This window comes from Haliotis cracherodii, unplaced genomic scaffold (assembly GCF_022045235.1).
Source record: "Haliotis cracherodii isolate W230 unplaced genomic scaffold, xgHalCrac1.p SCAF_3, whole genome shotgun sequence".
In the NCBI taxonomy this organism is placed as follows: Eukaryota; Metazoa; Mollusca; class Gastropoda; order Lepetellida; family Haliotidae; genus Haliotis; species Haliotis cracherodii.
The window spans coordinates 13,394,838-13,410,209 of NW_027266286.1; the positions used below are offsets into that span (position 1 = coordinate 13,394,838).

At 39.7% G+C, this 15,372-nt stretch overlaps 1 protein-coding gene across 1 annotated transcript; it reads right to left on the bottom strand.

The window, feature by feature from the left end:
- Nucleotides 1-10,139: 10,139 nt before the first annotated feature.
- Nucleotides 10,140-14,430, bottom strand: LOC139475900 (complement C1q-like protein 2). Its single transcript, XM_071259117.1, has 3 exons — nt 14,358-14,430; nt 11,141-11,305; nt 10,140-10,407 (listed from the first exon to the last, which is right to left on the bottom strand). Exons 1-3 carry the CDS (start codon nt 14,428-14,430, stop codon nt 10,157-10,159), a joined length of 489 nt encoding a protein of 162 aa, XP_071115218.1. The 3' UTR covers nt 10,140-10,156.
- Nucleotides 14,431-15,372: the final 942 nt, after the last annotated feature.

The following is a 15,372-nucleotide window of genomic DNA, read 5'->3' on the forward strand; positions in this document are numbered from 1 at the left end:
TACCTACGACATGGTATTTCATGTTTCCATTTCGGGACCAGCAAAGGTGTGAGGTTTGATAAACGCTTCAGTAATAGACCATGCTGAGCGCCTGACACATGTATTGATCACTCGCTTGCTGGCAGCGCTATCGGATTACGAGATATCCAATACGTTTATATGCCCACGTCATATTTATATTAAAAACTGGAGTAGCCATCACATTGATATTGTTTGATGATTTATTTTTGAAACAGTTGAAACGAATCCAATATTTTTCCTTAATAATTGTGAACTATTAGCACCAGTTCTGATAGGTTGTACTTTCATTTAAATTTACTTGCAAATCGAATTAGGAGATAAACATAATGTGTTTTCAATGTAGAGTGCTATCATGGTGCCTAGCGGTATGCTGGCTTTGCACACCGCTCAGTGCCGCACTGCAATGACGACGCGGTTTCAAATACAAAAACATTGTATCAAAAATGTTACAACGTTCTTATTTCTTCACAGAGTGTAACTAAATTGTTTAACATGCAACTCGAGTTGACTGTCTTTCCTACAGTACCTAAAATAAGCAAATCCTAAAGACAGTGACGTGTGTGAGTTTTAAAATCTTATTCACTGAACTCAAACGGACAAATAACAAGACATACAAAACATAAATATAATACGGCTCGAAAGTAATACGTTGCGACCAACCATTATTTTTTTTTAATTACTGAACGATGATCTTCGCTTAACTGTGTCTACTCACAAAATTGTATTTCCTGCTAACAAGCATGGGTCGGGTTATGTATAATTGACATACAGCATATTGTTTTGATATCAATTTAACTTAATGAATGAAACAGGTTGTCCTTTTAAAATGTGTTCATTGTATTAAATTAAGTAACAATTAGTTTTGTGGGGTTTTTTTATTTTTAGAGGTGTTTTGACCACATAATAAAGTCCACCTTTCGTCTCAATGCACTGTTTCCCTTTGATCATTAGTGAAGGCTTTGTGACAAGTAGTTATGCTTTCTCTTACTTTTACATTCTGATGGTACATTATTTTCAAAAGGTTAAAATAATGCAGTTTGACAGGAGCAAGGGTGACCCGCCAAATGTAACTGGCGTAGTCATGGACATAGACAATGCAATGCACAGAATAGGAACTCATAAGGAAACAATAAGTAGGCGACTAGCAAGAAATCAATTTTAGTTTGTAAGATATTCTGGACTGAAACCGCGTTTTTCCCTGAAACAACATTATCTATAATTGAAATCGTCAGAGCACAGATTGTTTGTGGTGGACAAGGTTACCGCAGATGCCAATGTAGACGCAACCGCTTGACAAACAGGTGCTCCAGATTGAAATCGGGGTTGAGAAGCAGTATACGTAGTGCATGCCATAGCCACAAACTGATGTGAATCAGAGACTCGTTATATGCAGGTAACACTGCTTGATATGAGTTTTTATTTAAACAATATATTTTCTTAAGATCACATATTTGTTTAGTTGTTATTTATTACAGTTTATTCACTTAATTTTGAAACCATTTGTAATTTGTCACAGTTCGAAGGAGACAATACACAGAAACCAATTTATGATACTTTATTTGTAGACAGATGTTGAATCAGTCTATTCTGAGAAGATATCCAGAAAACTGCGACCACAGCCCGTGCCAATGAATATATTTTTCGTCAACTTTCCTTCTGTAAATCTGTACAAAAGTATGTACTTAAAGGTCAGAAACCTTTATCATATACCAGAGCGAGGGAAATCTTTATTGAGAAATTCAAACTAACTGGTGAAGATGTCAAAAGTGGGTCTTCAGTTTTCGGTCAGGTGGAGCGACTGTTGCAGCTAACGCCGAATATACAGACCGACTGTTCAAGAGACACGGACGCTTGGCGTCAGATAAGGCGAAAGACGGTTATATCAAAGACAATGTTTCTGAACTGTTGAGAGTGTCATCAATGTTGGGATTGTAAATAGTTCAAATAAATCTGCTGCATGGACCTGTTCTTTTAATTCGAGCAGCGGTAGGCATTACCCATGAGTTTAGAATGTTTTCATAGTAAATGTTTTGTGTTTGGTTGAACATAGTGAATTAGAACATAAATGAATTTACTATTTGGGAAAATACGGTAACGAATGTAATTTGAAGACGGCTGTGCACGTGAAAGCGGTGGCGTCACGTGCTTAAGGTGCAAAGGAGAGGGCAATGTGTATGAAACACCACTCGAGGCCCTCGCGTCACACAGGCGAGTTGTCTGTGTCTTCTTTGTTTTTTAAAAATATACATGTAAAGGTAATCAGACATTTAGTGTTATGCTTGTCTGTGTTGGACCGCCTGTTATTGCAGTGTTGTCGAATAGCAGGTAAAACCCGCTCGCCTGTCAACAGCGGTAGGCATTACCCATGAGTGGAGTATGTTGTCATAGTAAATGTTTTATGTTCGTTTGATCATAGTGAATAAGAACATAACCACATCGGTGGCCCAGTCGTCTAAGGCGCTGTCATTCGCTGTCCCTTGGACGCGCCAGAAACCTATGATTGTGGTTTCGAATCCCGGTTTGCCCCGATTATGTTTCTAGATTTGTCAGCACTATACCAATGCTCGTGGGTTTCACCGAAGTGGTAAACGTCTGAGACCTGCATCACTTTGGGCTTTCCTCCCACATTAAACTGACACTCCGCGATATAACTGGAATACTGTTAAAAGCAGCGTTAAATCCAAGTCACCCACTCACTCACTCACTTATCATTTGCTTGATAACGGTGTTAGAATCTACACCGAAACGTCGCCCAATTGTAATAGAGAAGTTGCTCATCCATAACAATTTTGTCTTAATCTTTCTTTTGTTATACATTAAATAGTGACGCACTCATTCCGACTTTCAAACCTTAATATTGAACCTTACGGTAATTATGGTTCTCTAATCTTGTCGTGTTACTGCAATGGTAGTATTATTTGGGGGTTTCAACATTCAATACTCTTTATTTCAAATTAGACCCGTGAAGATCCGGGGTAGAATAGGTCTTCAGCAACCCACGCTTGTTGTAAAAGACTGAAGAAATGAAGACAAAATCTTGAATCGCACAACAATTTCTCATCTGTGCATTCAAATTGAATGGTTTACAAATTTGCTCCACGTGACGAACGGACGGGTGACGTTTATATATCCCTAACCACATCGTTTGCGTAGGGAATAATTAAGAAGTTTATTTTCAACTGAAATAACTATAAAATGTCAATGCCAGAGAATAACCAGTATCAATTATCAGAAACAGATTCCATTGAACGTAAAAGGCAAAATAGCAGTGAAACTCATATGAATAGATCACTGACAATAAGTGATGACACAAGGTGTTCGCGAAAAGGGTAACCATATCCTGCCCTACCGGTAGCACCAGTTACACAAAAGTTGCACTCAAAGTATGTTTGTTGCCCGAAAGGTACACCTGCAGTGACACGCCAGACAATTCAGTGATTAACCAGAAATAATGTTATCAAGAAGATGGAACGTTATCGTAAGTATGGAAGTAATGTTATCGTCCTTTATATTGTCGAAAAGTTGATACCTTTTCTTGGTGTGTGACTTGGATCGTGATCAGGTCTATTTGTCCCCCAGCAAATCGGTAGGATTTATATAGTTTCATGCAGATTCCCCTTCTGAAGTTGTGTCGAACGTTGTAGTTATGAATACTCAACAACAAAAGTTCCTGTGACACCAATATGTTAGTGTATTTTTTCGCAACTGCTACAGAAAAGCATGCATTCCATGCAAAAGTCGACTTTTATGCAAGCCCCATGCATTTAACTAACCAAGAATGGGTATAAAAACATGTGCGTTAACGGGATTCCAAATGCATTGTTGAGCATCGGGCTAACAACAACCACTCAGAAATACAACAAAATTACACAATTATTCAACATTACGAAATGCCAAGCCTGTCCGAAAAAGAGCGTCTGTGAGCCATTTGTATGCTTGAAGCAGGATCGTGTCAACGGGATGTTGAAAGACAATTTAACGTCCACAGAAACACCATTTGGTGTTTATGGCAACGTTGGCCACAGACGAATGTAGTTAGAGACTATCCTCGGAGTGGCAGGCAACGCGTAACCAATAATCGACAAGACAACTGGATTCGAACAACACACCTACAAAATCGATTCCAGTCAGCAACAGTGATTGCAAGAAGCATCCCAGTTCTTCGACGAATATCTTCACAAACCCTACGTCGCCGCATCAGAGGTGCAGGGAATGTCGCCACAAGACCCGCCGGACGTCCCATTTTGACAGAAAACCACAGTCAAGCAAGTCCTCAGTGGTGCAGACAGCGTCTACGCTGGACGACCATGACAAGTTCTATTCACTGGCGATTCTCGTTTTCACCTCAGCCTCAGCGATGGACGGATTCGAGTGTACCGACGTCGAGGTGAACGTTACGTCAATCATTGTGTCATGGAAGAAGATCGGTTCGGGGGCGACAGCGTTATGGTATGGGGTGGGATAACAGCAAGACAGATGACCTGTTTGATAGTGGTAGAGGGAAATCTCAATGGATAGCGCTACCGCGACGAGATCATCGGCCCTGCTGTTCTACCGTTTTTGCGTCGTCATGGCCCAGGCATTACATTTCAACATGACAACGCCCGACCTCATATTGCTCGACTTGTTCAGGATTTCCTGCAACAAAACAACGTGAATGTCATCCCCTGGCGGGCTCGCTCCCCTGATCTCTCACCAATCGAGCACATGAGATGAATCGGCGTCTTTTCCATGAGACGAAGATGTGTTGCTTGCATCGCAACCAGAGGTGGACACACACACTATTGATTTGTAAATTGACATTTTGGCATGTTTATGTTTTTTATGAAATCACGCATTTTCTGAAGTCAGTGTGGCAAATTAAACCATTTGAACACTTTCAGGAGTCTTTTATCTGTTGCAAACCGGAATTGTTTCAGATTTGGTAAAAAAAAACATGACTTTGCATTCAATCTTATTCAATATCACAGGAACTTTTGTTGTTTAGTATATTAGGACTGCAGAGAGGAAAGACATAACTACCTTAAATAATTTGGTGGGTATTGAGACCGCAGTCACCTAAGCCAAGCCTTGTGAGAATGGGGGCGGTGGGGTAGCCACATGGTTAAACGTTTCACCGAAGACCTGGTTTCGATTCTCATATGTGTACAATGTGTGAAGCCCATTTCTGATGTCCCCAGTCGTGATATTGCTGGAATATTGCTAAAAGCGGCGCAAAACAAAAGCCATTTTTCTGTTCTCCTGAATTATTTATTCAAAATAAACGAGCTACCTTGATTAATAAATAACATTATGATTGGCCGAACATCTTTATGTTTGCTAATTTATTAAACACCAAACGTGCAATTGTTCATCTGTTATCAAGAGAAAAATCAAAGTTTATCGTATTCCTGAATCTTCATATTAGTTGAAGATAGGTACATTGTGTTTATGAACTTGCCATCTTGCTGTGTCATATGTTATATAAATATATAATTGTTAATGAATTGTATGGTTCATGTACCACCGCGCGTGGTCCCCTAGAGAGTGAATAAAGGATGTTGTTACAACCGGGAGAATATCTGCACTTGTACACGACAGGACTAATTTAAAATTAACATATCGTTTAAATTTCACCAATATGAATAAAAGCTATGCAGCGTCACAGGATTTTCTGGATTTTTACAGGCCGCTGTCACATGACACGTGTACTGCTGTCCGGCAACGAAGCTTTGTGTTTTTGTGTAAATTGTGTGACAGGTAGGGCAGGACATGCTTTCCTTTCTAACGAACACCAGCTTTTTATGCCAAATAGAATCTGTTTCTGTGGTTAATCAAGACTGAGTTTTCTCTGGCGTGGACGATAAATATTTACATATATTTGTTGAACCTGACTTGGGAAGCTAAAAATTGTCATTATCTTCAAACGTCTAACCCAACATTGCCTGGGAACTATATAACATCATACGGTATATACTTAGAGTTGCGAAAAGTGACCATATCATACAAACTGTCACTTCTAGATTTAGTTTTTCAAGACTAGTGAAACCATGTTAGTATTTGGAGAATGTCAATAGTTTCATTCATGACTTTAGCGACAACAGAATTTAGTAATGTACGCGTGTGTGGTTTTGAAATTATGGAGAGGATTGTAAATCGATTTCAGTAATAGTCCATTCAGATTTATCTCCCTTCAAAGGAAGGCATTGGATATCAATGCTTCAGTAAATGTGACAAAGTTATATGAGTGAAGAAATATAAAGTATCACCGTCACCAAGATCCCAGCTGTATCACGGTGGACTATAAAGGGTCTGTACAAAGTAAACTCGTGATTGATATCATGAGCAACGCCTGACACTGTTGGAGAACATTGACTCGCAAATGAAACAGGTCTCCGAAACTGATCGCCCTATTGATTTTAGTCACTTATTACTCAAAGCATAAAGTGAGAACGTATTTTAACGCGGAATCCCCAGGTTCTTTTCATTTACGGGCTGTTTATTAGTACTTTTGTCATGTGAAATTTACTGGATATACATGTTTTCCATTGGACAAGGTGACCGCAAAACTGACGTTTATAAGCCTATTCTGTCAAAATACACCACTATGACATGCAACAATATTTATGAGTTCACCTCACCTTACCTCACCAAAACCAATTAAAAACTGGTGTAGAAGTACATCTAGACAATAGTGGGATTTCTATCATTGCTTAAGACGCTCGATGAAGCTGGGAGGACATTGTGGGTATATTGTGTTGGAAACAGTTTATTCCAACATGGTATCGGAGTGTCACTCAGGAAAGTGGGTCTGTGAAAGTGTGTATTTGTTGCATTAATCAGAGATTTTATGACTGCTTGAGTCAGGTTTGTGCGGTTGATTTGTCTTCAAAATGATTTTATTATATATATTTATCATTACTAAATGATCGGTGACAACATTTACGGTCAGTCGGTAGTTCTGCTGTTCAGACCACCAGGAACGGAATTTTTCCTACAAGAACTCTTTCCAATTCTATGTGAAAAGCATTAAGTTCATTCTCGTTCATATGTTTCTACGCTATATGCTATGGCAAGACTGCTTACAAAGTTGTCAATCCTATTGACTTTAGTCTTCCAATAAGTGAACACTTTGCCTGGGGGCGAATATACACCTAAGCTCACAATCGCATTGGGAATAAGAAAAAAAATCAACAGTTGCTTTCGTTAAGTATGGATTCATCCCATGTCACAACAGCAGTGATGTAGGCTGGAACAGCTGACAGAAACATAACGTTCTGAAATTTGTCCCTGTTATTCAACTCAAACATGCTCTTATTCATTCAGGAATGAACAACCAATGCGCAAGTATTCCAATATATACACTTTCGCAGTTAGTTTGAATCCTACTGCTTATATACAGTACTTCTTGAAAGTTTTCCCAGGGGTCTAGCTAACAATGGCATTTCATCACTTTGCCAATTCAAGAACATTTATCAAGATGCAACTAACAATTATTACTTAACTGAGCACCATCAAACAATTTATTCATTTTGGGCATATTACTAACCAAACTATTCTTTTACGATCCTACCCCCACCCCTACCCCCTTATACAAATCAAAGGGATGTTCCCTTAGTGATACCACTTTTTGTCAGTCGACCATTTTGACGTTGCGTACTTACTTCAAACCAGCGTGTAAAGATGCACTGTCAATGTGAATTACTGAGGCATAGCAATGACATCTCTCTTCTGACATTCAAAACTAGTTGTTAACAAACTACAAAGGATGTTAATGTAGGTCTATTTCTATTACTAGTAGTATTAGTTGGTGAGTGAGTGGTGTTTAACGCCGCTTTTAACAGTATGTCAGTTATATCATGGCGTGTCACCTTAATGTGGGAGGAAAGCCACGCAGGTGTCAAGACGTTATACCTTTGATGAAACCCAGACCTAGAAACATAATCGGGGCGGTCCGGGATTCGAACCCACAATTATAGGTTTTTGGTGTGCCCAAGGGACGCTTTTCTGCACAGCGAACTTGGTCGCCTCAGACGACAGGGCAACCCGTACGTGCCACCTGCGTAGACATGAGGTCACACGTACCAAGTGTGTGAGTTGGCGAGTGTGAGGTCGCCTTCTGCCTAGGCAGTTTCGGCTGACCTGTCCCTCTTTGGGACTCCTGTGTGTGAGAAGGGTTCACATATCTATTGTGAGTTCGGTGTTCACATAATTTCTGTTTTTGCATTGTTGGACCTTGGGTTGAATTTTGTATAGCCATCTGCCGATCTTACTTGCGTCCCATTGGGCTTGCCATCTCTTTGCTATGGAGGCTTTGATTTTGCTTTTTATCTCTAGTTTACTAAAGGGAAGTGGCTGTATATCCGCTTTGTCTAGAGCTAGCTTCGCCAGTGAGTCTGCTTTTACATTTCCATGAATATCTATGTGAGAGGGGATCCAACAGCTCCACCTGAGGTACAGTACAGAATATATATAGTAGGTGGAGGATTAACAATACAGGATTAACAGTAACAACAATTGCATACATGGGTGTGATAACATTGGTAGGTGATGACAACAAAGGCATGATGCTGTCACAACACGCTGGACAGAGAACACATAGGTGGAAGCCAATAGGGACATGAAGCCAATAAACGGGATAAGTGATTATTGTTTGATGAGTTCATAGTAGGTGGATGAGATGAAATAGTGTTGATCCCTGTTGATTGATGGCTTGTGGCGGCGAATGTGGACTGCTTCTGTTAGTGTTCTTTTAGTGAAATCATGGAGGTTGTCGGCGGATTTGGACGTTGTCCCAGTTGATGATGTGATTGGGAGAGTTACTAATATGGTCCGAGATGGCTGGTTGCTGTCGGACTTAATGGTGGAGGTTTTATGCTCTTTCATTCTGGTGTTGATTGGGCGGGATGTTTCACCTACGTAAGATTGTCAACAGTTGCAGTCAATTTTGTAAACTACACCTTTAGGCTCTTAGGGTGCGTATCATGACGTGTGTCATGGCGACTGACCATTGTCTGAAGAACATTTGATTCCAAAGGCTAATTACCCTGTAGCCATTACATGTGCATGTATCCATCACTTAATTGTCATCATGTATTAGGCGGTAATCCCCGTTGTTAATCCTCACCAACATTTCATTGTATATTGACTGTCAGCCAACCGGGGCTACTACATCACTTTCCGTTAATTACTGTTATTCATAGTATGATATGTATTGCGTTAATTGTTCATCCTCTGAGCCGTGTCGGTTCATCACCCCCAGAAGTCCCATGTCCAGAGCAACGTCATTGTCTGTCCATTGTTGTTCATTACTATATATGTGTTATCAATACACTGTTAGTCAGCTTGGTATTCAGAGTACTGGTGTAGGGACGACCTCGAGCAGGATGTGCCGCTCGTAGGATACGTCCTGAGGTTGAGGTGGAGCTCTGCTCACCTCATGTATACCTGAGCTGGTTGGTCCGCTCATTGCTGTGTTTGTGTTGTCAGAGCATTGTGTATTTGTTGTTTATTGTTTCTATGTTGTGCATAAAACGTTCTGGGACAGTATTGTCGATTTTGTCCATGATTCCTCCAAGAGGTAATTCCCCGTCAACATGCGCGTTGGCACGTGTGTGGCCAATGTAATGAACCACAATTTCTTATCTGCCAGTGACTGAGAGTGTAGTAACACCACAGACAGCAACATCCCAGCCATCGGGGCACACTGCCTGACACCTGACACTAACTGCAACGACGGTAAGTCTATATCATGTAAGTACTGTTCTCGATCTATAGTTTAATCAGATTGATTTAGAATACGCTTCCTGTCAGTGCCTAACGTGTTTACTTGGTTTAATTCATTAGTGTCACGCTAAATGAATCAAAACAAGTTCAGCCATTTGTGGCAGCTGGCTGTACTTAGTCACTCACTCATTCAATGATTAATTTTCGAAAATGCACGACTGTCTTTAGGTGGCTCATTTCGGTATATTTGAAATGTATGTTACACGACAAATAGTGATAAATCAACAAAGGTGTGTTCTCTTGATAATTTGTAGCCATTTGCAACATGTTGGTGGATACTGTTTATACTAATGATTGATACAGTATACAGCTTGAAAGAGACAACAAAGGAAATCCAAATTATGGTTCTTTATTTTAGACAGATGCTGAATCAGTCTTTTCTAAGCAGGTAGCCAGAAAACTGCGACCACAGCCCCTGTCTTAATGGGGCGTTACCGTAGTCGAAGAACTTCTTGACGAAAACGTGGTCACCTTTGTTGACATGAAAGGTAGCGCTCATGGTGGTGCTGTCAATGGCGCTTGGAATGGTTACAAGTGCTTTCCGAGAACCCTGTGCAACCAGCTCGAAATCGGAATGACCTGCACCAGTTGTTTGGAAAAGTGCCCTGAACTGATAGTAACCTGAAAATGTAAATTGTATTTTCCCCTGTATCTAAATTTCAATACACACTTGCTAACGCACAACTGAATTTTCCTTTAGCAGTTTATGTGCTGAAATCTCCTGAGATATGAGGGAAACTTGGGTTAAACGATGTACCCAGAAACGTCGTTACCACAACACAGTCACCCGATTACCTGACATGCAAAGGATGTACTTACATGTAGCTTGTAGAAAGTCACGCGTTGGATACATGTCACGGTTGGACCGAACAAGGCCTGACAAAATACCGGTTATCACCTTTTGGTACTTGGTTTCCCAGGGTGATTATATTTATTGTAATGACATCAACATGAATATTTGATGAAAGAACTAATGTTTCTAAAGTATCCAACCACGTTGCATTAATCTAATCACAACAAAAACATTCCAGTAAGACAATATGGCTACCTTCTGCTTTCGTAAACGTGGAAGTGTTACTGTCTCCCACTCATAATTTCAGACAAATACTTATATATATATGTATGTTTTGAAACATTTGCCACTATTGGCTTACCATTATAAAAGACAGATGAAAAGTATATGTACATCGAATTATGGAGGATTTGTTGAATTCCTTAAATTATTGAACAAGGAATGACGTGACTAAATATAATGAAATGTCACATAGCCCTGAGTAAAACTGGACTTAGATAAATGTCATCTAATCAGAAAATGATGAGTGACCATTGTGGATATGAAAAATCACATTCTTACCTGATACAGGTACAGTGAACACCCCAGATGAAGGGTTATACCCACGACCAATGTTTGCCTCAACGCTGCTAAATGGAATGATGCTGCCAACACCAAAGTGGTAAGATTTCAAGGAAGCGGGATTCGAATTCTTTGGCAGTAATGCCTTAAAGTACACCAAAGGACCTGAAACGATATCAGTATATGCGTTTGCGAGTGAGCTGTCAGTAAATGAGTACGGTTTAACAATGCCATTGTCAATATTACATCAATTTCACGGTGGGGACACCCAAAATGGGCTTTTGACATTGTTTCGATGTAAATCAAAGCCGAATCGTCAGCATGGGGAGAGAGTGCTTTTAGCACTAGGTTGTCCAATCGGTCCTTTTTAAAAACTATTCAGCCCTAATTAGGTCCAAATGTAATAAACGTGATGCTGAACTTTCATTAGTGCCCTGAAGTTTTACAGAAGTCTGAATGAAGAAAACAATGCATTATTACACGATACAAAGTGATTCTACAATAGCTATTTCTATGATGAAATGGATAGATTTTGTTTGTTTGTGTGTTGTTTAACGCCGCACTTAGCGATATTCCAGCTATACGTCGGCGGAGGGTAATTAATAAAACCAGGACCAGACAATCCAGTGATTTATATCATGAGAATTGATCCGCGCAGTTGGGATAAGATTACATTTATCAACAAAGTCAGCGAGCCTGACCATCCGAGCCGTTAATCGCCTCTTGAGACAAGGGTGGGTTGATGAAGACCTATTCTAACCCGAATCTTCATGGGTCTGAAAGTTAAACTTAACTCAGCATTATTCTGTAAACTTGGCCCAGAGTGACAAAAGAAACTATCCAAAAGAGTGTATGACAAGAGAGATGATTTTCCAATAGTCATTGTTTCCTTCATGCCAGGTACATTCATGTTCCCGAACATCTGATATCATCCCTATTTAATAATGTTTCATAAGCACATGATTATCATATAGTCAGAATCGGAATCGGGTTTCTTATGATTATAGAAAGGTTTATTTTCTTTTTTTCATAGCCAGTAGTAACAGCAGGTGGCTCAGTCATAACGGTACACTACATTCATCATATTAATGTTATATGTACATACGCAAACACTTAAATTTAAATGGTCTGGTATTCACAGATATAGTTAAATGTAAAACATTCTTTGATATATGAAACAACTTCTGAAGAAGCGATAAAATAGTTGCTATCTTTTTGAGAAAAGAACCAATATTGCCTTTGAATCATTGGAGCTGGAAAAAAAAACACTGGAGTTTGAAAAGAGTGTACCATTTCTACGCCTGCGTAGATTAATTCATAAATGACACATGTACACATTAAATGAAAAGGGCGGCAATGTGGTGTTATCAATATGTCGCGTTTTCGCCCATTTTAACGCGTTTTCACACAATTTAGATGCGGCGACAACGACATATTTTTACAAATGGTCACGTTGTTGCATTGTCGCGCTAGGGTTCATGTTAACACCCTGTGTGTAAATAACATGTACATTCTCCACCATAGACGATCTAGCCGTAATCAAGTTTTGAGCGCACTGAATTAGGGACTTTCAACAAATCGAGTGGCTTCAGTCATTTGGCTTTGATATATTTGATATGTGGTAAGGAAGTTAAATGGCCATCAAAGGTAAATCCCAAGAACTTGGCCTCGTTTACAACTTTGATAGCGGTACCATTTAAATATAGTTCAGGGTCCGTTAGGTATTAATTTAGAATATTTAAAAACGTTTTCAAGGGACCACCTGTGAATTTTATTGAGACAGATTTGTTACTGCCTCTCTTTGGTAATTTGAGGGATCCAAATGATCCTGGACTGGTTTTGGTATGGGGACTTTCCCCATGAAAGACTCTCACGTTTGCTTCCATTGTCCAAACCTCGCCTTACCACCTCATCATCTGTCCCCGACTTGTCACACCAATCATCTAAAGACTATGGATATATATACTGTTTATGGCTGAGGCTTTCGTAAGCAGCGCCACAAAATGTCCGTTATGATGAAAGAGGAAACTGAGCATCTCGGGGTCAGCTTATCACTGACGGAAATAAACGATTGTTTATACATCAGTATCAAATAGTGATGATACGAGGCGTCGTTGAAAAGGTAGGTAGTGACGTACATGTACACACGCCAAAAACAGTAGAATGTTAAAACGAGCTTCATCTGTATAAAATCAAATGCTTTATCTAAAGATATACACTTCTGGTAATATGTTTTTACACTTCTGGTAATATACTGTTGCGTGCGTGTGTGGGTGTGCGACAGAGTGTGTTTGCAGTTTAAATCGCTTTAACTATTATTTCAGTCATATCAGGGCTCGGAATACAAACTCTGGGATTTTATCACTCTCTAAGCCATTTTGTCAAGCTAACCCATCGTGGCGAGACGCGGCTATATCACACAACATAAATGAAGTGAGTGACATTGATCAGTCAGGTATAACATCACTTTTTGTGAAAGGTACTGCCAAACCAAGGATCATAATCAGGAAATCGAACCCACAATCAGCGGATCAATTATGGCAAGTAAGTCGAAACAGCGAAATGCGGCCCCATAAGACTCCAGGGCAACCCGTGTCCCCAAGAGATAATGACATTTAGTTGATCACAAGACAAAAGAATATTGTTTTGATATGTATCTTTACAACAGGAATATTATATAAATTAGTAAATATATATTGTCAATGCAAGAGAATAACCAGTCTAGATTATCCGCCGAAACAGATTCTATATGTCGTAAAGGATAAAATTAGCTGTGAAATGATATGAATAGACCACTGAAAATCAGTGATGACACCAGATGTTCGCAATAAGGGTAAGCATGTTCTACCCTGCCGGTAACACCCGCCCCTCACACAATTTGCATATAAAAAGTAAGTATGTATTGCCTGCCATGCGACGGTGGCTTGAAAACAAACCAGGCAATCAAGTGATCCCTGAACCAGAAATAGTGTAGCGTTTACTGATTTTGTTGAAACAAATGAAAACATGTTAATTTTGAATTACCTTTGCTGGGTACAAATTGAGAGATTCTGCTGATAATGTACTGTTGGTTTGAAAGTCCCTTACAACTTTGAATTATAATTTCGGCAGAATAAGATTACTTGTTTTACAGATTGTTTTCAGATTCACCTAAAACGCAAAGTGATCCTTTAGTCATGAACGCTGCCATTTGTTTACATTAAGCTTTTTTGCTTACCTTTTCCGGCAACCGCCTTTCCCGTAAATGAACAGACTGCCACGCAGAGAAATAACATCAGGTGGAGCTCCATGTCTGGTTGCTGTCAGGGATAGTGAATTACATCGAATGAAGCGTTTACAGTTTACAGTTTACAATATAACAGTTTCAAGCTGTCATAAGCTTTCATAAAGTATGAAAACCCCACCCACGTTAAATCCCTGCTCACACGTGACAGATGTTCCAGGTGGGTTTCATGAGCTGTCAGTACGTCATACGATTTTGAACTACGTGCAGTCTGACACTTCTACTATCGTGTTCAATGTATTCCACGAAAATGAATATTTGACTTCAAATTGAAAACATTGTATGGTTAAGGATTGAGTGTGTACCTTTTGTGGTTCATTAAGGTATGAAAAACCGTTGTGCATAGCGGATTCTTACAAAAGTTTGACCATCGGTTATGATTCGTACCTCTATGAACCGAACAATAAAGTCAATCCTTGTAATTAAATTCGACAACGAAATGTGTTATCTCCTTAAGTTTTATAAAAAAAAACATATGTATATGTCAAATCAAATTTATGTTTCTAGGTTTGTCAGCACCATAGCCGTGCTCGTGTGTTTCACCGAAGTGGTAAACGTCTGATACCTGCATCACTTCGGGCTTCCCTTTCACATTAAGCTGACACGCCGTGATATAACTGGAATACTGTTAAAAGCGGCGTTAAACCAACTCACTCACTCACTCACTCAATCACTCAAATTGATAACATTCCAGGAGTAGGATGACGTACTGTGGCGTGATATCACTCATGTGATTGTTTTCTTTATGCACATATCTTGACACGCCCAGAAAGTCAGTATCTAATCAACGGAGAGCAGTATCAAACAAAGTTCATAGGACCTGTCAATCAAGACAAGAGGCAAGAACAACCCAGTATGACTGTTACTAGTAACCAGAATAAATATGCAAGGGAGAAGGCGGCAGTTTCAAATGACATGTCACGAGCTAGGAGAGTATACATCCCCAGAT